Genomic DNA, 23,171 nt, shown 5'->3' with positions numbered 1-23,171 from the left:
GTAAGTTCCATGAGAGCAGAGATAATCTCACTTACTTATCTTTGTGTCTCCAGCACATGGCACAGTGGATAGCACATAGTAAGTAAATAGTTAATGAAAGCTTTATCTATTGTCCTATTGCCTGTGTTATTAAAGGTTTATATTGCAATACATCAGTATACCTACCAGGAGGACCAAAGGGGCCTGGTTCTCCTTTTTGTCCAGGTGCACCATCAAACCCTGGGTTACCGGGTGGTCCAGGAATACCTGCAGATCCCGTTACACCTAAATTAAGAGGGGGAAAAAACAAGCACATTACTAAGTCATATATATAGACAGACAGAAAGACAGACAGACAGACAGAAAGAATGAAAGAAAGAAAGAAAGAAAGAAAGAAAGAAAGAAAGAGAAAAAGAAAGAGTAAAAGAAAGAGAAAGAAAGAAGGAAAGAAAGAAAGAAAGAAGGAAAGAAAGAAAGAAAGATAGATAGATAGATAGATAGATAGATAGATAGATAGATAGATAATTTCCTTTGTTGAAGTAGCATAGATCATTATTTCATTCCAAAATGCCTGGCCCCACATCTTTCCCCTTTCAGTATGTCATGTATAAGGTCAAAACTGACTTAAACTTTAACCTACCAGTTTTCCTTTTTTAACAGAATATTTGCTCCAACCAGAGTCGGACAACACCAATAGCACAGACATCATCGTCAACAACAATAATAGCCAGCATTTAAAGTTTATAAGGCACTTGCCATGTTTTGCCTCATTTGTTCCATGTGGAGTACTTCCACATAGCATGATACGAAAAGTAAATGTCCAAAGGAAAGATTTCTTGAGACTGTTGACAATCCATTTAGGCAGACTTTAGCAAAATGGTGTCCTGAAGGTCTGACTTCACTTCCCTTGGTGCACAAGAGGAAGGGGTGGAAAGAGGGAGGGACTTAGATAACTGGGCACCCACCTTGTATTAGTACAGATTAATAACTACTTCCCCAAAACTCCTTCACCCTGCCTTCCTCCCATTTCTGCTTTCTCTCTCCCCTTTAAATGTTGTCTTCTCTCATGAGAGTGTAGACTCCTTGAGGGGAAGAGACTGTCTTCCCTCTTCTGTTTCTATTTACAGAACATGCCTAGCACTTAGTGAGTTCTTAATAAATGCTGTCATTCCTTCTTCCTTTCCTTCCCTCTTTCTTTCTTTCTTTTTCTTTCTTTCTTTCTTTCTTTCTTTCTTTCTTTCTTTCTTTCTTTCTTTTTCTTTCTGTTCTTTCTTTCTCTTTCTTTTTCTTTCTTTTCCTTCTTTACTTTTTTCCTTCATTCTTTGGTTCCTTTTTTCCTTCCTTCTTTGTTCCCTTTTTTCTTTCTTTTCTTTTCTTTTTTTCTTTTTCTTTCTTTCTTTCTCTTACCTTGATGTATCTATCATTAACATGTGAAATATATCTCTGAAATGAGATTGGGTGAAGAGTGGCTGGCATAAACTCTCTGGGGTATAGAGTGATGAGGAACAGAACTCAGACATTGGTATCAAGTTATTATGGCTTCTACACAATAACTGAGGAACACTAAGTCCACCTATAAACAATTTGGTCATAGAGTTAAATAAGTTTTTTTCTCTCCTTTTTTTCTGATCAGAAGGTGGTCAGTTTGAATTGGCTTCCCTTTTTCTACAGCTTGGTCCCAAAAGGACTCCCTTGGAAAACTTTGGTTGGTCTGAATAGAAATTTAGACTTGAAAAACCATATCCAACTGGTCATTTTGACAGTGCAGTTTTGATCTTACAGGTATTGGAGGAGGATGCACAAATGGACATACATATACTCCCCAATACTCCCCCCCACACATACACATAGAAACACAAATTTCCTACCTTGTTGTCCTTTAGGGCCTGGAGGACCTGGAAGACCTTTAAGCCCTGCTGGCCCTTCAGGACCAGGGATACCTGGTTCTCCTTTGATTAGGCTGTAAGGACCTGGGGCACCAGGCATTCCTGGAAGACCTGGAAGAATTAATAATACAGTGAGACATGATTAACTATGGAAAATACTTATAAAAAATTAGGGCTAAATATATACCAAATATAATTTTCTCAAAATCCAAAAAATCAGTTCTCCTAGAACTTCTATATTAAGCCTCTACTTTCTTCTTCACTCTCACCTCTATTTTTTGAGCTTCAAATGTGACAGGGTTTAGAGAGAATTTTAAGGTAATCTAGTCCAAGTTCCCACAAATAAAATAACTTCTCCTATAATATCCTTGGCAAGTGGTCATTGACTTCTATTTAAACATTTACAGAAATGAAAAGCAAATTTACAAGGCAAGTTATTCCATATCTGACAGCCCTCACTGTTACAAAGTTCATTGTATTAAGCTGAAGTTGCTTATGATCTTTCATGCTAGCCTCTTCTAGCTCCACCAATTACCTAATCTTTCTTCCACATGATAGTTATCAAAATAACTGAGGACACCTATTACAAACCTTTTCAAATCTCCTCTTCTTTAGGCTACACATCCCCAACTTCTTTATCTATTCCTCCTGAAAGCTTCTAGATTTTTCACCATTTTAATTGCCTTTCTCTAAATAGCTCCAATTGGCCAATGTCCTTTTTAAAAATGTCATGTGCAAAATTGAATACAATGCTCCAGATGCAAGGGGACTATTATCTCTCTTGATTTGGATATGACATTTCTTCTTAATTCAGACTACGTTTCAAGTTTAGCTTGTTTTGGTAGCTATGTCATATTGTTCACTTGAAGTCAATGAAAATTAGGTCACTTTCTTATGAAATTTCATGTACTTGTAGAGATGCTTTTCTAAACTTAAGTATAGAACTTTATATGTATTACTATTTAGTTTTATCCTGTTAATTTTGGATCAGGATTCCAGCCTCATCAACATTTTAACCTTGATTTTTGTCATGTCATATTAGCCAATCTTCCTAACTTTTTGTCAGTTGCATATTTAACAAATATTTTTCAATGTCTCTTTCAAATTATTTATAAAAATGCTGAAGAGCAGAGATCCCGAAATAGAATCCTACCACATACCACATGGAGATCTGCTGATTAAGTCTCTATAACAGCTTTGTAACTGTTATTCTCAAGTAATTTCCTTCATTTGTACTTTATTTTGCCACTTAAGTATAAATCACCTAATAGGAAAGGCCCATCTCTTCAATTTCCTTTGTAGTCCTGCACAATGCCCAAGATAGACCCTTGTAAATGCTGGACTCATGACAAATGTCCCTACCTTTTGAACCTGGGAATCCCTGATCCCCTTGATCTCCTTTGAGTCCCTGAAGGCCAGGAGAACCTTTGACACCTAGAAAATAAAGAGAAAATATAAAAGAAAGCCTCTTCCTTCCAACTTCTCAACATGAAAAGGTTACCCTTTCTATCCTAATGCTTCTTCATGATATGAAAGTGACCTTGGGTCATGAAAGACTCTGTAAAGAGGGCACAAGCTCTAATAGGTTCTACCATATGTGAAAGGCTTCAGATATATTCCTGGTGATGGGATGTGCCCTGAGGCCTATCATAGCTAAGTACTGCAACACATGTTTTAGAGGCAGAAGGTGATCTCAGAGGCCATCAAGATCTGCTTGATTGTATTACAGCTGAGGAAATTGAGGTCAAGAACCCTTTATGGGTTAGCCCAAGGTCATATACCTAGCTCCAAAGCCATATGTGGCCCTCTAGGTTCTCAAGTGCAGCCCTTTGATTGAATCCGAACTTCACAGAACAAATTCCCTTAATAAAATAATTTGTTCTGTAAAACTTGGACTTGGTCAAAAGGCTGCATCCAAGGATCTAAAAGGCCACATGTGGCCAAGAGGACACAGGTTCCTCACCGCTGATCTACACTGTCAAAGGCAGAAGCAAAATATGACCTTAGGTTATTTAACTCCAAATTCAATGTTCTTTACATCATACCTGTGGGTTGGCTATCAGGCTAGGCTGATGTCTTTGGCTAGAAATAATAAATAATGATATTAATAGTAAAATACTATTTGTGCCCTAAGGCAGCTGGTGGCACAGATAGAGTGTTGGGCCTGAAGTCAGGAAGACTCATATTCCTGAGTTCAAATCTGATCTGACACTTAGCAGCTAAGCGACCCTAAGCAAGTCACTTTACCCTGTTTGCCTCAGTTTCCTTATCTGTAGAAAGAGCTGGAGAAGAAAATGGCAAACTACTTTAGTATCTTTGCCAAGAAAACCCCAAATGGGGTCGTGAAGAGTCAGACACGACTGAAACAACTAACATTTGTGCCCTTAGTTTCTACAAGTACATTTTTGAATTTTCTCTATTTTGTAATACGTGTTGGTTTTATGAAACCCTGGCACTTCCTTTTTGAGCGTGGGCATGCGGCATGATCATCGTCTAGAATTCTCTTCAGTTTTTAAGATTAAAAAACATTCAGCATATATTTATTATGCTGTTACTTTTTAATCTTTACAAAAGAAAGGAAAATATTATGAACTATTTGACTTCCACAATAAACCATTCCTTGAAGCAGATCATTTTCCTTTGTAGTATGTTTTGGTTTGTTATATGATTTCTCCCATTCATTTTAATTCTTCTATGCAACATGACTAAGGTGAAAATGTATTTAATGAGAATGTATGTGTAGAACCTATATAAAACTGTATGCCATCTCAGGGAGGGAGTGGGGAAGTAGGGGGGAAGAGGGGAAGAGGGGAAAAATCTAAGATATATGGAAGTGATTATAGAACACTGAAAGCAAATAAAATTTAAAAAGCACAATAAACCATTGTTAATTAGAATCAGAAAGTATAATTTTGAAAATAATATAATAAGATTCTAAAATGTTTCTATTTCATGGAAACAGCTTAATCCACATTGAGGTATAAGTGTAACAATGTATGGCCCTGATTAATAGCAAAGAAAGATGGCAACCTCTGGTTACCACAACACATGTTCCTTTGGACTAAACAAATAAATAAAATTGTGCTGCAAGTCAACTAGTTCTTATGCTATGAATCTGCAGGGGCTGCTTATTGGTGATTTTACTGTGATTAGGAAAATCTGTACAAACTGAAACAGAATATCCTTTGATTGCTACTTACCTTGAAATCCTGGAAGACCTGGAGGTCCCATATCACCCTTAGAACCAGTGATTCCTGGTGTACCACCAATACCCTTAGGGAAAAAGATGGAAATAGTCATTAGGCAGGAAATATTTGCAGAACTGCAATAGGTTACAGTAGGTTATTTTGACAAATAATCTACCAGAATAAGCAGGCTGGGAAAGTATCAGTTATATCATTAACTAGTTTTAAAACCATAAAGAGGAGCCAAGATGACAGAGAAAAGAAAGGGACACCTGAGCTATCCCCAAAACTGACCCAAAGACCTTTAAATAATACCCTAAAACAAATTCTGGTGTGGGAGAACCCACAAAAGGACAGGGTTAAACAATTTTCCAACCAAAAATAACATAGATCAGTAGGAAAAATTTATTGCACAAGGGCAAGAGTAGAACACAGTCCAGTGCAGGATGTGTCAGGACAGACCTAGTTTTAACAAACCAGGATTAGGCGTTGGAAATAACTGATTCAGGAATAGAAGGGGCTGCTTCTGAAGCTGTAAGATCACAGACAGGAAGGAGGTCGAACAACTGGTCAGAGGGAGATTACTGAGGGCAGGACTTTGTTGCTTTGCTTGTATTCAGATCCAGTTCACAATCCTGGGTCCCAGGGCAAGAAGGAGCACTACCATACCAGAGTTTCCAGCCACAGTGGAACAGGGACCCTGGTCACAGTTCCATGGCAGAAGAGAGTGCTTGTGGTCACTCACAGGTGAGGGTATAGGCCAAGAGAGTAGTAAACACACCTCTCTTTAGATCACACCATCTTGAAAGAACTGAAAACGTAGTATCTCTGAAAACAGCTGCACAAAACCCCTGAAGCTTGGGACAGTGTACCCTCCAGCTTGGAAGCAGAGCCCCACTTCACAAAGAGTTAAAAGTCAAGGAATAGCCTGGAAAATGAGCAAATTACAGAAAAAAAATTCTGACTATAAAAGTTATTACGGTGACAAGGAAGATCAAAATACACACCCAGAAGAAGATAGCAAAGTCAAAACTCCTACATACAAAGCCTCAAAGAAAAATATTAATTGATCTCAGGCCATGGAAGAGATCAAAAAAATTTTCAAAATTAAGTAAAAGAGGTATAGGAAAAAATTGGGAAGAGAAATGAGAGACATACAAGAAAATCATAAAACAAAAAGAGTCAACAACTTGGTAAAGGAGGAGCACACATACACACGCAAAAATAACAATAGCTTTAAAAACAGAATAGGTCAAATTGTAAAAGAGATGTAAAAATGCAATGAGGAGAAGAATTCATTGAAAAGCAGAAGTGGCCAAATGGAAAAAGAGGGACACAAATTCAGTGAAGAAAAGAAATCCTTAAAATAGAATTGGTCAAATGGAAAAACAGCTACCAAAGTTCATTGAAAAAAATAGTTCCTTAAAAATCAGAATTGAGCAAGCAGAAGCTAATGATTCTATGAGACATCAAGAAACAATAAAATAAAACTAAAAGAATGGAAAAATAGAAGACAATGTGTAATATCTCATTAGAAAAACAACTGACCTGAAAAATAGATCCAGGAGAGATCATTTAAAAATAATTTAAGTAACTGAAGGTTATGATAAAAAAAAAAAAGCCTAGAAATCATCTTTCAAGAAATTATCAGAAATGAGAAATTTACTTATTTCAAGAAAGAGGTAATACTTCCTTAATATTCTTGAACCAGAGTATAAAATAAAAATTGAAAGACTCCACTGATCACCTTCAGAAAGAGATCTTAAAATGAAAGCCCTCAAGAATATTATAGCCAAATTCCAGAACTCCTAGGTCAAGGAGAAAATATTGTAAACAACCAGAAAGAAACAATTCAAGTATCATGCAGCTATAGTCAGGAAAAAATACAAGATTTAGTAGCTTCTACATGAAAGAATTGGAGGGCTTAGAATATAATATTCCAGAGGGGCAAAGGAGTTAGGATTACAACCAAGAATCACCTATCCAACAAAACTGAACATAATCCTTAAGTGAGAAAAAAAGATGTACATTCACTGAAATAAAGGACTTTCAAACAATTCTTGATCAAAAGACCAGAGCTGAATAGAAAATCTGACTTCCAAATACAAGACTCAAGAGAAGCATAAAAAGATAAACAGGAAAAGAAAATCATAAGGGACTTAAGGTTAAACTATTTATATTTCTACAGGGAAAGATGGTACTTGTGCAACTCATAAAAACTTTCTCATTTTTAGGGAAGTTAGAAGAAATATATACAGACAGAGGGCACAGGTGTGAGTTGAATATGATGGGATGATATCTAAAAAAATTAATGGGTAAGAAAGAGGAATACACTAGGAGAAAGGGAAAAGGAGAGGAATAATGGGACAAATTATTTCACATAAAATAGGCAAGAGAGAGCTTTTACAGTGGAAGGGGAAAAGGGGAATGTGGTAGGGAATGCTTGAACATTACTTTCATTGGAATTGACTCAAAGAGGGAATAACATGCACACTCAATTAGGAATAGAAATCTATCTTACCCTATAGGAAAGTAGAAGGGGAAGGAAATAAGGGAAGGGGGAAAGGGTGCTCATAGAAAGAAGGGTAAATTGGGGGAGGCAGTAGTCAGAAGCAAAACACTTTTGAGGAGAGACAGGGAAAAAGGAGAGAGAGAATAGAATAAGCAGGGAAGAAATAGGATGGAGGGAAATACAGTAATCAATTATAACTATGAAAAAATTTTGAAGCAAGTTTTTTAGAGAAAGGCCTCATGTCTCAAATATATAGAGAAATAAGTCAAAATTTATCAAAATAGGAGCCATTCTCCAACTGACAAATGATCAAAAAAAGTGAATAATCAGTTTTCAGATGAGGTAATAGAAACTATCTACAGCTATACTAAAAAAATGCTCTAAATCACCATTGATTGGAGAAATGCAGATCAAAGCAATTGAGAGGCACTACCTCAACCTATTAGATTGGCTAATAGGACAGAAAGGGAAAATGACAAATGTGGGATGTGGGAAAATTGAGAAATTGATTCACTGTTGGTGGAGTTACAAAGAGATTCAACCATTATACAGAGTAATTTGGAACCATGCCCAAAGTGTTTATGGTAGCTCTTTTCTGATGTCAAGGAACTAGAAATTCAAGGGATGCCCATCAATTAGGAAATGGCTGAACAAGTTTTACTATATGATTGTGATGGGATACTATGGTTCTATAAGAAAGGATGAGCTAGATGCTCTCAGAAAAACCTGTAATGACTTACATAAACTGATGCAAAGTGAAACAAGTAGAACCAGGAGAAGACTGTACTTAGTAACAGTAATATTTATAAGATAATCAGCTGTGAATGACTTAGCTACTCTCAGCAATACACTGATCCAACACAACTCTGAAGGACTTATGATGAAAAATGCTTTCCATTGATAGAGACAGAACTATTGGGGCGGAGGTATTTTGGTCTGTTTTCTTTTACAACACGACTAATATGGGAAAATGCTTTACATGACAGTACATGTATAACCTATATCAAATTACTTGCCTTCTCTCTGAGGGAGGGAGTAGGGAGGAAGGGAGAGAATTTGGAACTCAATCTTTAAAACAAATGTTGAAAATTATTTATACATGTAATTGGGAAAAATTAAACACTAAATTAAAAATAAATCTAGAGCTATAAGGTAACTCAAAAGTCATGTAGTTCAGTGGTATCAGACTCAAATACAAACAGATCCTTTCAGGCCATATTTTGACTTGGAAAACCATAAATTAATGCTATCTTGTTCAGTTTACTTAGTCATGTCCAACTTTTCATGACTCTATTTGTGGTTTTCTTGGCAAAGCTACTGGAGTGGTTTGCTATTTCCTTCTCCAGCCCATTTACAGATGAAGAAATTGAGGCAAACTGGGTTAAGTGACTTAAGACAGGTAATAAGTGCACGGGACCATATTTGAATTCAGGTTTTCCTGACTCCAAGCCCAACACTCTGTCCACTCTTTTATCTATATTTTATCACATACATATTTATTTTTTTAAATATTTCCCAATTACATTTTAATCTCCTTCAGAATTTCCAGCCCCATGCAGCTAAGGGTCATGAGTTTGACACTTCTGAAGTCCAATCTCCTCACTTTACAGATTAGAAAACTGAGAAATATCAAGGCTCAGGAATATGAAGTAATTGTTCACAGTAAGCGTCAGAGATAGAATTTGAAACCAGATCCTCTGACTCCAGAGCCATCGTTCTTTTGACCATGCCATTTTCTTGGTTCTAGTTTTCTCTTTGAAAGGGAGGTAACAATAAATACACTATCTACTTCGTAGAAGATTATTACAGAGATCAAATGAGATAATGTAACCATAAAGTGCCTTGTTATTATTTGCTATTTTCTTGAACGATATTAAAAGAATCATGATATGACTATGTGTGCCAAAATTAGAACCTAGACATATGGTTGATTTGATATGTTTATGTTTCGTATTGATATGCCTTTTTCTTCCTTTTAAATGGAAAGTTCCTTCAGAACAGGGACTGATTTTTATATGTCTTTGTATACTCAGCACTTAACATGGGGCTAAACACTCAACAAAATCTCTTGATAAGAATCAGGATCATGACAACATATATGGCTGTAATGTCATAATATTTCTTGGGAAAGTTTTCTCCCAAAATTCAAATTTAGAGACAATAGTCTCTAAAACTAAGTTTCAAATATTACTTGAAAAGTGGTATTTTGGAAGAGATGAAAAAAAAGGAGGATGATATAAAAATGAGGTCTTTTTTTTTTAAATGAATATCATGAATTTTAAAATATTTTCTCACTTTCTAGTTATTTCAATATATATTCTATTTCCAGGTCATGGATAATAATGTATGAAAAAATTTATTGCTTCTTACACAGATTTGTTTCTCTACTTTGCCTTTATAGAAAAATGCCATAACAAAAATACTATGCAGAAAGATTCCTTAATATCTGTTGCCAGACTCTACAGGATGGTAATTATATTTGTATGCTACAGATAGAAGAAAAGCAAGAATATATGAATAACTGACAAATTGCACACACTTAACATCACTGGGCGACTGTAACACAACAATAACCAGCCTGAAAATATATTCACACATATTGCAATCTCACAATCCATATTCAACATAGAGTGAAAAATATATAAGCTTTATAATAACAGGAATGAATTTAAAGTGGTTATTGCAACTGCAGGTAGCCAAAGCTGCTAAAATGCCCAAATTATTCATAAGTCTTTTATCTGGTACTGATTTACTGCCAACATTTTTTTGAGGGGGTACTACATGAAGATTAGGAATTCTCATGCAATAATTTAACATCTGCCCTTGGAAAAAATCTTAATGACAGTGAACCTCAAATTTGCTCTTGACAAACTAGGGTTAATAATGATTTGTATTTTCTTACTAAATTTCATCATTATAGTTTAAGATAGTTGAATAAAATGCCTCATCGTGGCATGGAGAAGAACCTGGATTCTTGAAAGCTATACCAGCAAGACACAAGAAGGTTCAAGAAAGCGGTAAAGATAGCGGTTCCAAGACTGTGTCTGCAGTAGCAGTAATAACCTAAGTATGGAAAAGCTCATTACCTGTAAGCTGGACAACGAATAATAAATTGCTTGCCCTCTCTATGAGGGGGTGAGGAGGGAGGAAGAGAATTTGGCAATCCATGAAACAAAGATGGAAGTCTAAATGAAGCTACATGAAACAAATTATCCTTCTGCTCTCCATAATATTTACACATAGACATATGTGTGTGAACAACTACATACCTATATATTATCTGTAAGCCAACAGTCATCCTATGACTCATTATGCCATGGATTTGAACGTACTATCAAATCCTATCTCCCATAACCACCACCTTGCGCAAATGTGATTTACCAAGGTGTCTGAATACTACAAATGCTACCCATCCCCTGAAAGGTAGTCTGTTACTGTAGCAACCAAAGCAAGATATGTAGCATTTAGTGATTTGTATATTAGTGAATACAAAATCCTACCACTTGGCACGTATTGCCCCTGAGGCCTTTCCTTAGGAAGTTTTATTCAAGTCAAGACAGATTGTATCTCTTATCTTTTCTCCTATATACCAGACCTGTCAGTCTATAATAGGAACTAACTAAAAAAATCAGTTTTACAGAATTAGTTCTTTATATATCTTGTATGTCTAAAATTTTATGCATGTCATCTTCCCCATTAGAATTCGAGCAACGAATGTGTTTTTACCTTACTTTGTATTTCTAATGCTTAGCACGGTGCCGGGCGCATAGTAAGTGTTTAATGAATGCTTGCTAACTAGATAACTGACTTTATAAAGCTAATAATTACTCTATGGTTGGTTTAATCTACTGAATTTGCCCATTGATTTTGTGGTTTTCCTCTCCCCTCGGAATAGAAGAAAACCTTGCAGAGTTATAATTTCAAACACAATTTTTCCTTCCTCTTAATAATTACAGAGAATTAAATATCAAAATATTTTCTAAGATTTACCTACCATCTTGCTAATAGTGTGTAAAGAAATGAAACAACGTGAGAAATATGTTTGCCCAGTAGGTGGGATGTTAATGAAAGAGAAAGACGCAGATTTATACAAGATGGAATCAGATGAATAAAAGGAGGGTGGTCTAACTAACTCCAAGGTTAGTAGGAAGGATCCATAAAAGGCTGAGGAGAAAACTAGTGAAATTTACACTTCTGAACTGTAGACAATATATTTGAAACAACTCACAGGCATTCCCTGAAATCCTGGGTCTCCCTTAGCTCCTGGGGCACCTGGGGATCCTGGCCAACCCGGATTTCCTTTTTCTCCTTTTGCTCCATCAAGTCCTGGGAGGCCTGGAGGACCCATGGGGCCAGGAACACCTGAAAAAGGTTAAAAAGCATGTAATCTTCTATAATTTTTACACAGTTGGGTGATGTCAGCTCCTGCTATTTGTATATGGTTCCTTTCATGTCATTTCTGCCCTCATATCTAATATGACAATGTCTGACTATCAAAAAAAGAAGCCACCAAAAATCAGGAAAACTGAGTTGTGAGTACATAAGGATTTAAATGAAAACAGAAAGCCTACTCACAAAATTGCTAATATGCTTCTATAGCTGTCAAATTGATCTTCCTAAAAAATAGACTGTCACCTCCCTCGTCAACAAATTCTGGTTGTTTCCTATACCTCTGAGATCAAATATAAAATCATTTTTGGCCCCTTCCTACCTTTACAGACTTCTTATATCTTCCTGCCCTCCATGTACTTTACAATCCAGTGACATTGACATCCTAGCTGTTCTTCTCTTGAGTAACTCCATTTCTGACTGCTCCCCATACCTGGAATGGACTTGACTCATTTCTGCCACTGGTTTCTCCTGACTTCCTTCACAAGGTTCACCTAAAATTCTACCTTGTAAGAGAAGCCTTTCCCCATCTCCCTTAATGACAGCATCTTCCTTCTGACTTTATCTTTAATTTGCGCTCTCGTTTGTATATAGTTGATTGCATATTGTCTTCCCTAGTAGGTTGTCAGCTCCTTGAGAGAAGACAAGGTTGTTATTTGCTTTTCTTTGTATTCTCAGAGCCTGGCATATAGTAGACACTTAATGTATATTGACTTGATTTGACTACTTCATGCTCATGTCATTTCTATTACACACTGTCAAAATAAAATGGTTGCTAAAATATATTCAACCATAGGTAAAGTTTGAACATTAATACAGTACATGTCAAATATTCTGGAGAGTGTTCTAAGCATTTCCTATCATTCGTTCTCTCTTCCTTTATTCTTTAATGGAATTTTAAGGTTCTTTTAAAAATATTTCAGTACCTTAATACTTACATATGCTAAAACTCTAATCAGAATTCAACCCAAAGAAATATGGTCCTAGTGACTATAAGCATTCTTGATGCCCATAGCTCCAATGTGAATAAAATGTAGTTCAATATCTACTTACCAGGTATGCCAGGTTGACCTTGTGGACCCCTATCTCCTTTAGGACCCTCCACTGCTCGGCCAGGTACTCCAGGTAATCCCTGTTGCCCTGGGGGACCCGGAGGACCCATAAAACCTGGTTCTCCTTTGGGTCCAGGAATTCCTGGACTTCCTGCTGATCCTGGGAAACCCAACTCGCCCTTGGAACCTAAACAACCAGATAATTTGTTAATAATGATATAATTCAATACATAAATATTGTCTCAATTTATTAAACTTTTCATGTAGCGTTTTTCTCACAATCTACCAGCATACTATCAGCATGGGTAAGCTCAGTGAAGGACCCTGTCAAATAAGTTGTTAGTCCATCAATTTTCCCTTTATTTTACACCAAACATTCTCAATTCACTCTATAATCATCTCTAGAAAATAAGTACAGAATAACAAGAACCTGAGTATCTTCCACTTACTCATTTTTATGGTTACATTTCTATCAAAAGATTACTGATGTGTATATGAATATTGCCTGGCTAGATTAATAAAAATATCATTTCTCAAGGTGAAAATCCTTCAGTGTTTATTTATGAATGCATTCCTCCACATTTACCTGCTACAATTCATTGATTGTTTCAAGTATCTTAGATATTATTTTAAAAGCAAAATTACTGACAAGTCAATTACACTATGTGATCCCTAATATCAATAAAAGGAAATGAATAAAAAACACAATCTACTATAGGGGCAGTTACAGTGTCCTGTATGTGGTCAGTTGGATTCTACTACTGTAGAGCTCCAACTCAACTACCAAAATCGCCTTATCCTGCAACTATTCAATACTTCAATAGCCCTAAGAGGTACCTGTTCAAAGAAGTCCTCCAATCTGGAGTGGGCTTGACTAAAGAAAGACAAAACATTTGAGTAAGCCCAAACCCAAGCCATTCTGAGTCTAGGGATTTCAAAGGAACAAAGCTAATTGGGACCCAGGATAAAAGGTCTGAGCTCACTCTAGAGAGAACTCATGGAACCAGTTGAGGGCCAAAGTTCTCTGGTTTTTGCCACTTTTTTCTTCAAAATGTTACTAATTTCTCACTTCCATCATGAATACTTCCACATTCATCTATGGTGTTAGGCATTTTAGGAAGTGCGGTAATTAGCAAATGGCAGCCTAGACAAATCATCCCACCTTACTGAGTCTCTGTGTCCTCATCTATAAAATAGGGATAACATATGCAGTATCTTCCTCATTATGTGGTAGTGAGGCAAGTACCATGCAAGCCTTAGAGCATTATATAATGTGAGCTGTTCCTATGACATGAACTCTCCCTCCAGCTTCACAGGTACTTAGAATCTATTATTTCACAATCAGGTCTCTGAATGCTGTACATGATGGACCACAAAGACCTCTGTGTTTTGTCACTTGTATTTACTGCTGTCTATGAAGAGTGGGACAATTTTTAAAATTTTTTCTTTGTAACTTTAGCATGTTAGTTCCTTGCATAAAGGAGGCCTCCACAAATGCTGTTTGCCTAGTCGTGACCTTTCATTTAAGTTTTGATATGCCCTATTTTCTCATGTAGAATGTTTCTTATATACATGTATAATTCAAAATTCCGTATACTATGCACATATGTATATACACACTTCATCCTAGCTAGTAAAGTTTATTAAATTAGTTTAAAAAAAACAGAAGCAGAACCTCTAGCCAATAACTGACACCATTCCAATCCATGAATTAAACAACATATGCGTTACAGAACTTTACACACCAAGAAACTACTTATTACTCATAGCCAATGTGCTGACAACTTAACAGAAATTGACTGGTTGAATCTTGCAGATTTCTAACCTCCAACTCTGTTGATATATTGTGCAATGGCAATTAATGTAAAAATAAGAACAAATTCTAAAGGGGCATATATTTATCAACTATTACCTTTTTCTCCTTTGCTACCTGGAAACCCTGGAAGTCCTCTTCCTGGAAGACCTGCATGGTAAATATTGAAAGAGTGAGAATCAAAGTTGTATTTTACTTTTTAAAAAATCAATCTGTCCTTCCAATAAAGTCTAGTAATAGTATGCAAGCTGAGTTCACTCTGTAGGACACTGATCAACTAACTAATTACATCTGATGAGTCAAATTCCTTATTCTACAACTTGCCATTACAAATCCTTTGACTATGCATTTGAAATTCAATAACATTAAATTATTTTGTGCTGCTTGAAGATAGCATAAAAAAACAATATGAAGGGCATGTATGATTGGAAAAGGAGTTGAGCCAATCATGTAGTGAGAATGAGAAATAGCAGAGGCAAAGCCTGGGTGCTTTCTCAGAGGTATCCAGAGAACCGGAAGGTCTTCAGTACATTGGGTGGAACTTCTATGGAGAAATTAGGGGAAGATGTGGTCAAGAACAACACAGGACCAGAAAGGAGAGTGTGGGATCTATAACTACAAAAAGATTATCTACCCCAATAACTGATCACAATATTTACGGAATTTGGAATTCTATATTCTTTCCTAGGTAATTATCTAACACCTTTCAGGTAAGAGGTATAAAAGACCTTTACCATGAATAACCTATGGTGATTATTATTGCACCACATCTAACTAAGCTCCCTTAACCAGAATCAGGAGGGAACTCAATTTTTATGAAAATTGGTGGAGGAGGAAGAGGGAGAACTGTTGGCATAAACACAGGGCATAAGGAAAGATGATAAATAGGAGAAAGTAGCCATCTATGCCACTATACCATTTCTTCTGCTTTTGAGTTTGCTCTTAAGACCCTGTCAATGTGTTTTAAGATCTTAATTTGTGATCTGGAAACATGTCTACCTTAAAGTCTGACAGTCTGAGGGCAATAGGTTGAAGGTCCCCCACATGGATTTCTGGTACTGGAGAGGAAACTTGGTTGGTATATGTGTCAGAATATATGTTTCAAATGAACAGAAAGGGAAAAAAAATCAGTGAGCTAGGGCACATACCTGGTTCACCCTTCTCACCAGCTGATCCAGGAATTCCATCACCACCTGGTTCACCTTTCTGGCCACCTGGACCTGCTGGACCTGGAAGCCCAGGTTGACCTAATAAAGGAAGGGAAATGCTCAATAACTGGCTCAGAAGTTATCAGATTCTTGGGTCACTGATCTTAGGCTTAAAGTAAATTAAGCAGTTGCTCCAAATCTTATAAAAAGTACAACTCATATTTCCCCCTTTTGTCCATTTCTGTCATATCCGCAAATAATCATTCTTCTTCCCTCTCTGTTCCTCCCCCCATCCCCTCTTTCCATAACTACTTAAAAAGCAGTGTGGAAGGAAGCCTGGTGTGATGGATAGAGGCTTGGATTTGGAATCTCAAAGTTCCGCCTCTGGAACATATTAGTATAATCCTGGGCATTATACATATTGTATAATCCTGGGCAAATCACTTAACATTTTGTTGCCTCTCCATACAACTTTTCTAAGAGTTGTATAAATACTAGAAATCTACATATTATAGACAAATTACTGATCTTCATCAGTGACATTTTCCACATCTTGGAGTGTCTCACACCTATGAGGACAAATAGGGCAACACTTAGTGCATTTGTACATGTACATGGAATCCTTCAAATAGTGATGAGGGTTCACACATCCACCACTAAAAAGCAGAGCAAAATCTAGAGATGAATGAACCAAGGGGCCAGTATGAAAAAAAGAGAGTAATGGGCTCTGGTTGTGAGTCCTGTTTCTGGTCTCTAACAAGCTATGGCATTGATCACTTCCTCTCTCTTTGCCTGTTTTCTACCTATAAAGTGACAGATTTGGGTTAGGAAATCACTAAAGCCCTTTCAGGTTTGATATTTGCCATTCTTGGTGGCTCAATGGATAGAGTGCCATGTATCAGGAAGACCTGAATTCAAAACCAGCTTCAGAAATTTACTAGTTCTGTGACCCTGGATAAATCACTTAGCACTATCTGTTTCATTTTTCTCAACTATAAAATGGAGACAGTGATAACACCTTCCTCTCAAGGTTTTTGTGAGGAACAAATGAGGTATTTGTAAAGCACTTAGTACAGTAGGCACTTAATAAATGCTTGTTTCTTTCCTTCTTTGATTCTAAGTTATTCTTCTGGGAATTTTATGGGGATGGAAAGCTTTATGACAAAACCATACTTACAAAGACATCTCTCAATATTATCAGTACTATCTCCCCATTCTTAAGGGACACCATACAGCATCCATTCTAAGCTTATCTTTTCAGTCATTCTCTACCTGCATCTCCTTTAACTCCCGGAACACCATCCAAACCAGGAAGTCCTTTGTCACCCTTCTCTCCAGGTATTCCAGGGCTCCCTAAAGAAAAGAACGGTCTCCTTTAGATTGGTTGACTTCTTATCCATTTTAATTCCCAGATTCAGAAAGAAGACCCTCTTTCACTTGCCTGGATAGCCTACGTTCCCAGGCAATCCTCCAGGACCTGGGGGACCAGGCATCCCTGGCATCCCTGGGCTTCCCTTTTCTCCCTTTTCTCCAGGTCTTCCTGGAAAACCTGAAGGTCCAGGGTCTCCCTGTAGGTTAAAAAAATGTAAATATTTAATTCACATTCGAGAGTAGGAGTTCCCATATTGCCATCTTCTGAACTTTTGCTAAAAAGGCAGCTGCAATAGAATTGAAAAAACACTGAATCTGGCCTCAGAAGATGTTTGCTTATAGCTTGGATTTGCCACTTCTTAAACATAAGCCCTATGACAAATTCTTATGGTCTATGCTACTAGACCATAAGCTCAGTGAAGACAGATATTGTCCCAACTAGACTTTAATGAGGTAGTGAGCTAGCTTAGTAGATAGCGTGATAGACTTGGTAAGACCTGAATTCAGATCTTGCTTCAGAAATATATTAGCTGTGTGAGGCAAGGCAAAGTACGTCCAGGATCATTTTCCTTATCTATAAAAATGAAGATGAAAAGGCACTTATCTCATGGGACTTTGAGAACCAAATGAGGCAACATACGTAAAGCACTCTACAAGCATGAAAACGATATAAATAGTGTATGTCATTATTCACTATTTTTATCTCCCACATCATTCTGCATATTCGAAGTTCTTAATAAATATTTCTTATTGTCATCAACTTCTTGGAACCTTTTTTTGCTGGGGATAATGCTACCTATACTACCTAGTGCTAAGATCAAATGAGATAAGGTGTCTCGGATACTTAGTAAAATATTACATAGATGGCCACTATTACTGCTCTTATTTATAATGGAAAAAGCACTGTAGATCTGACTCTGCCACTTACCGGCTATGTGACCACAGTCAAGTCACTACCTCACCCAGTCTCATCTGTCAATTGGGAGATTGTATTGCATTGCCACTTCAAAGTGGGTGCTTCTGAGCAAAGGGCTTTGTAAATCTTAAAACAATATATAATTATGGACTATTACCATCATTATTAACATAATCACCCGATAATATTATTTTTAAATGAAGAATCTACTTCTTGTGAATATGCAAGAAATGCATGTAGTACCTTAGAAAAAAATGACCCGACTCTTTCTTCTTTACTCTACACTCATTATCTTATAACTCCATTTTAAATGATACATAATTATTTTTTCTGTCTTCAATCAATTATTCTCTACCTAGTTATTAATCTATGATCAACATTTCCAGAACTTTGTGTATGAGTGTGAAGGACAGTACTGTACACTAAAATCAATTTAATACAAAATAAACAAAGACTAGATGTAATACAAAAATTGTTTATATCCCAGATTGCTCTCTGCCGCAGGGGGAAAAGCACCAGTTGAAAAAGATCTTTTTAGTACCAGTTGTTCCAGTGATGCTATACGAATATGCTATCATAGAACACTATGATATGGGTTAAGGATAAAAACTAGATTTGTAATTTTATTGATATAGATTAGGATAAGGAATATGAATATAGGATATAGATAAGGATATACATCCCAAATAAAGAAGCTCCCTCTATTAACACATATTGGCACTTTCTTTGCATCTTAAACTCTTAGAGAGTTCAGGTTTCTCTCTAAGACTATACGATAATAGAAAAATCAAAATGAAAAGTGACTACCGAAAACCACTGAAAAACTAATGATTTCAATGAATAATGGATATAAGTAAGCTATGGTACATTATCAGTTATGGTGGCTTACACATATGTGATTAGCATATTAAATATCACCAAGAATATGAATAAACCAAAAAAAGAGGGATGTTAGGTCATAAAATCAAGAGATAATAGATGGCTAGATAGCTTGAGTGCTACCCATACCATGAAGACCAAAATGCTGACTTACATCAGTTGGATTTACGAATGGACACGAACAAGTAGTGCAAGTGTGGAGGATGTAAGTTACATCAGTAAAGAGAATGTTGAAACTAATAAAAATAAATATCAAAGCTAGTATATTAGAATGGGGAATGTGGTAGAAGGGAGTGAGTTCCTAAATAAAAGATGATAAATACCTTTTCACCAGGAAGTCCAGGAGTCCCAATGCCTGGGCGACCAGCTTCTCCTTTCACTCCTTTTTCTCCTTTTAATCCGGGGAATCCTGGGATACCCTGAGAGCCTGGAATTCCTTGTGCTCCTTTTTCTCCAGGTGACCCTAAAAATACAAGCCACAGAATCTTCAATCAACCAGCCCTCAAGTTTGTTTTTATAATTATAAACAACAACTTTGTTGCCAAGAATGAAGTAGCAAGATGGTTACAATAACTTCTACATAGTCTGACTGATAAAAACTACAAGGAAATTTAAAGAGATTATCTAGTCCAACTCCTCCATTTTACAGATGAGAAAAGTATATCAGAGAAGTCAAAGGACTTTTGCAAAATCACACAAGCGAGAGCCAAGATTAAAACCCCCGCTCTCTGAATCTAAATCTAGGAGCTCTATCGTTAACAATTTTGTTAACCGTTCTTGTTATTATCCATATTTATTATCCATAAATCTTCAAGCAAATGTCCATTGCCTAAATCTCAATACACCCAATTCCATAAAATATAATCTTATATTTCATGTCTTAAATAAAATAATGAAGCCACCACAATCACGACTTAGGGAGAGATGGCCGGATTCCCCAGTTAACTAATTACAATGTGAGTCTCAGGCTATTCACTGGTAATAATAGTTAGCGTCTATATGGTGCTTTACAATGATCTCATTTTATCCTGATACACAACAATATTGGCAGTAGATGCTAACAATATCCCCATTTTACAGATAAGGAAACTGAAGCAGCCAGGCTAAACCACTTCCCCCAGGCCACAGAGCTAGTAAGTGCATGAAAGCAGATTCACACTCAGTTCTGCCTGACTCTCAGTCCCCACTCTAGCCACTTTACCATCTAGGATTAGATTCCTAATCTCTACACAGGGACATCAGCCACATCTAAAGACAAACTGAACATAGGTATGACAAACCAATCCAGTTCAATTCAGGGATCATTTAGCAACAAGCCAGGAAGTGGAAAGGGAGATTCAAGGTCTATATGTCCAAATGGAGATAAGAAGAGGTTTATCTGTCAACAAAGCTAGACTAAGAAAATCTGTAAGAAAACGGAGAGTGTATAAAGTGAGTATGAAAAACCAGGAGGCAGTAGAACACCTGAGAAGTTTGTTTGTTCTTTGGGGTTCAGCCTTTCTGTGGTTTTGAACTCCAGATGCCCTTGCCTAAAATTTTTTGTGTAGAAGTTTAGACGGACACAGAAGACTTAACAGACCATTCCCCTAATACTAGGCCATCGATAAAAGACACCACTCTTCAGACTAGTTAGTGTTCCATGGCCTAAACAACAGCATCTGTCACTAATATTATTTCAGAGCTCATATCACTGAAGCAACTGACTGATAAGAAGGATCAGTGATTGAATCTGGGTTAGTTTTGGAGTCTCCATCTGAGTCAGAAAGCTATCAGGCCTCATGTGGGAAAGTCAGAGGACAATGCATTTTTTAAGGAAAATATTGGCAAAGAATCTAATTTATGGAGGGTTAGTTGATAGTTGACAGCTATAAAACAATCAGTTTAATCCAATATTCCCAAGACAATTTTTATATTATGGCTTATGTTTTATGTCTGTTTCATATCTATTTTTTGTTGTTGAGTTTTTAGAAGTTTTAGTCACAAATCTGAAAAACATTCATCACTGGACATCAATATATTGTATATAAAAAACAAATTTATGTTTCTTTTATGAAGGGCAATCTCTATTAAAGTTGTCTTATCTCCATGCCCTATCTTGATATGAAAGTGATCCTAACTTCACAAAAATAGAAGCCACTAGGAGATAAACTGTTCCATCAAGCCAAAAGGCTTTGACTATCGTCCTAGCAATACATGGATCTCTTATCTCTTTGCTGGATGAGGATTATTCTCACTGAGGACAGAGTGACTCATTCCCAGAGTCTCTGGTATGCATGCCTTGTAATAATTTCTTTTTATTTTATTTTTTCCATGGCAACTCAGGAAACAGATTTGAGCATAAAATGGTCCTCAGTCCTGTGTGACCCTCTCCTGATTACCACAGTGGTGGTACTGGAAAAAAAAAAGGACAAAGGATGCAAAGAAAGATACAGCTTTCTGAAAAGGATCTAACAGCAAGTGAAAAATGAATAATTCTCTCAGTATTCTGTCTCAGCCCAAGGACCAGTAATTAGCTGGCAATACCACCGGATTTGCTGAATCATATCCACACTGGTAAATTTCTTTAATATGACAAATATGGAAAGGATTTGCCAGATTGCTGCAAAACACAGTTATCTATTATGCTGATGATACTGGGACAACCATATCTGGGCTCTAACACCCAATTAGAGGATCCAGATAAGAAAGCAGAAATAGAACCCAAAAGATGAGGTCAAGAAGAGGAACTGGACCAGACTAAAATGGATACAGCACAAGCACTGATGCCGATTACTATGACTTCATAAGACATTTTACCAATACAAAACAGCAGACACAACAAGGAGGTTGAAAGAGCACAGAAACAGTCTTTGCCAGCAAATATTTCCTTTCCTTACTAAGCAGAAGCCAAGGGCTGATTTAGAGCACATGCTGGTTTATAAGACACATAGGAAAAGGTGACTGGCGATTGTCAGCAGTACTCTCATAAAAACAGCAAAAAAAGAATTTTAAAGACAAATATAAGCTAAAAGGTAACTTGATGGGATAGCCAGTCATCATTCAATTCAATGCCTGGCACATAGTAGGCACTTAATAAATGTTTGCAGATTAACTGATTATTAAGCACCTACTACGTAAGAAAAGTTATGGGCAAAATGGACAAAGAGCCCGTCTTGGAGCAAGGAGAAGTTGAGTTTTCAGTCTTGCCCCTATCCAAAATAGGAGTGGAAACATCAGCAAATTATATCTCCTCCCAGTGTCCTAATTTTCTAAAACTTTAAGTTACATGGCAAAGTGATAAAAAAGTTGGATTTGAGTCAGAAAGACCTCTACTAGTTTTAGAAATGTACTAGCTATATGATTCAAGACAACAATGTCCCAAACAATTCTCTGAATTTTGTTAAAAAATACAGACAAGTAAGCATGGTATAGTGGATAGAGCATTGGATTTGTCTCTATGAAAATCATTAAGAAAATGTTGTGCGCACATGTCAAAGAGAGACAAAAATGCTAGAGAGAAATAATCAGGTGTTGAGAATTGGGTCAGATAGTGGCTACCATGAGGCAAATCAAAACAGTATTGAAAGGCACTCAAGTTCAGATTAATTGCAAGCTCTTTTCAGGGGAAAGATAACAATTTCTTTGGAAGTTTTCATTATCCTAAATAGGATTAAATAATTAAATAATTTTGTGGCTTCAAGAAACAAGTCCTGATGTATTGGGCTGTGCTTCAAGTTAACACGAGTAATGCTGATTTTGTAAACAGATTAAAATAAACTAATAAATGAAAATGACATATATTTGTGAGTTTAAGTGTGATCTCTTTCTCCCCAGACTATGCTATGTGATTTCATTGGCAGACTGGTTCTGTCATTATTAATTGTGCTCTGTTAGGCACCACAAAGAAGATTCTTTCACAAAGTTCCAACTTACCTGGCAAGCCCATTCCACCAACAGAACCCTTGGGTCCTGGTAGACCTGGAGCACCTGGTGATCCCCCAAGACCTTGATCACCTTTAGGACCTTTAGGAAAAAAGAGGAAGACAAAACTATGATATATTT

The 23,171-nt window shown here is 36.6% G+C and overlaps 1 protein-coding gene across 1 annotated transcript in view; it reads right to left on the bottom strand.

Moving 5' to 3' along the window:
- The window catches only part of COL4A1 (collagen type IV alpha 1 chain), a 202,289-nt gene that overhangs the window by 19,166 nt on the left and 159,952 nt on the right, over positions 1–23,171 (bottom strand). Inside the window, exons 36-47 of the mRNA XM_072621983.1 lie at positions 23,043–23,132; positions 19,454–19,593; positions 17,402–17,532; positions 17,237–17,313; positions 15,965–16,063; positions 14,916–14,966; positions 13,005–13,190; positions 11,791–11,924; positions 5,066–5,138; positions 3,228–3,299; positions 1,848–1,976; positions 166–264 (exon numbers count right to left, since the gene is read on the bottom strand). Of these exons, the coding sequence (XP_072478084.1) occupies positions 166–264; positions 1,848–1,976; positions 3,228–3,299; positions 5,066–5,138; positions 11,791–11,924; positions 13,005–13,190; positions 14,916–14,966; positions 15,965–16,063; positions 17,237–17,313; positions 17,402–17,532; positions 19,454–19,593; positions 23,043–23,132 (1,281 nt within the window). The remainder of the gene's footprint in view (positions 1–165; positions 265–1,847; positions 1,977–3,227; positions 3,300–5,065; positions 5,139–11,790; positions 11,925–13,004; positions 13,191–14,915; positions 14,967–15,964; positions 16,064–17,236; positions 17,314–17,401; positions 17,533–19,453; positions 19,594–23,042; positions 23,133–23,171) is intronic.

This window comes from Notamacropus eugenii, chromosome 6 (genome assembly GCF_028372415.1).
Source record: "Notamacropus eugenii isolate mMacEug1 chromosome 6, mMacEug1.pri_v2, whole genome shotgun sequence".
Classification (NCBI taxonomy): Eukaryota; Metazoa; Chordata; class Mammalia; order Diprotodontia; family Macropodidae; genus Notamacropus; species Notamacropus eugenii.
The sequence above is the reverse complement of the archived record's forward strand: the minus strand, read 5'-3'. Positions and strand labels throughout refer to the sequence as shown.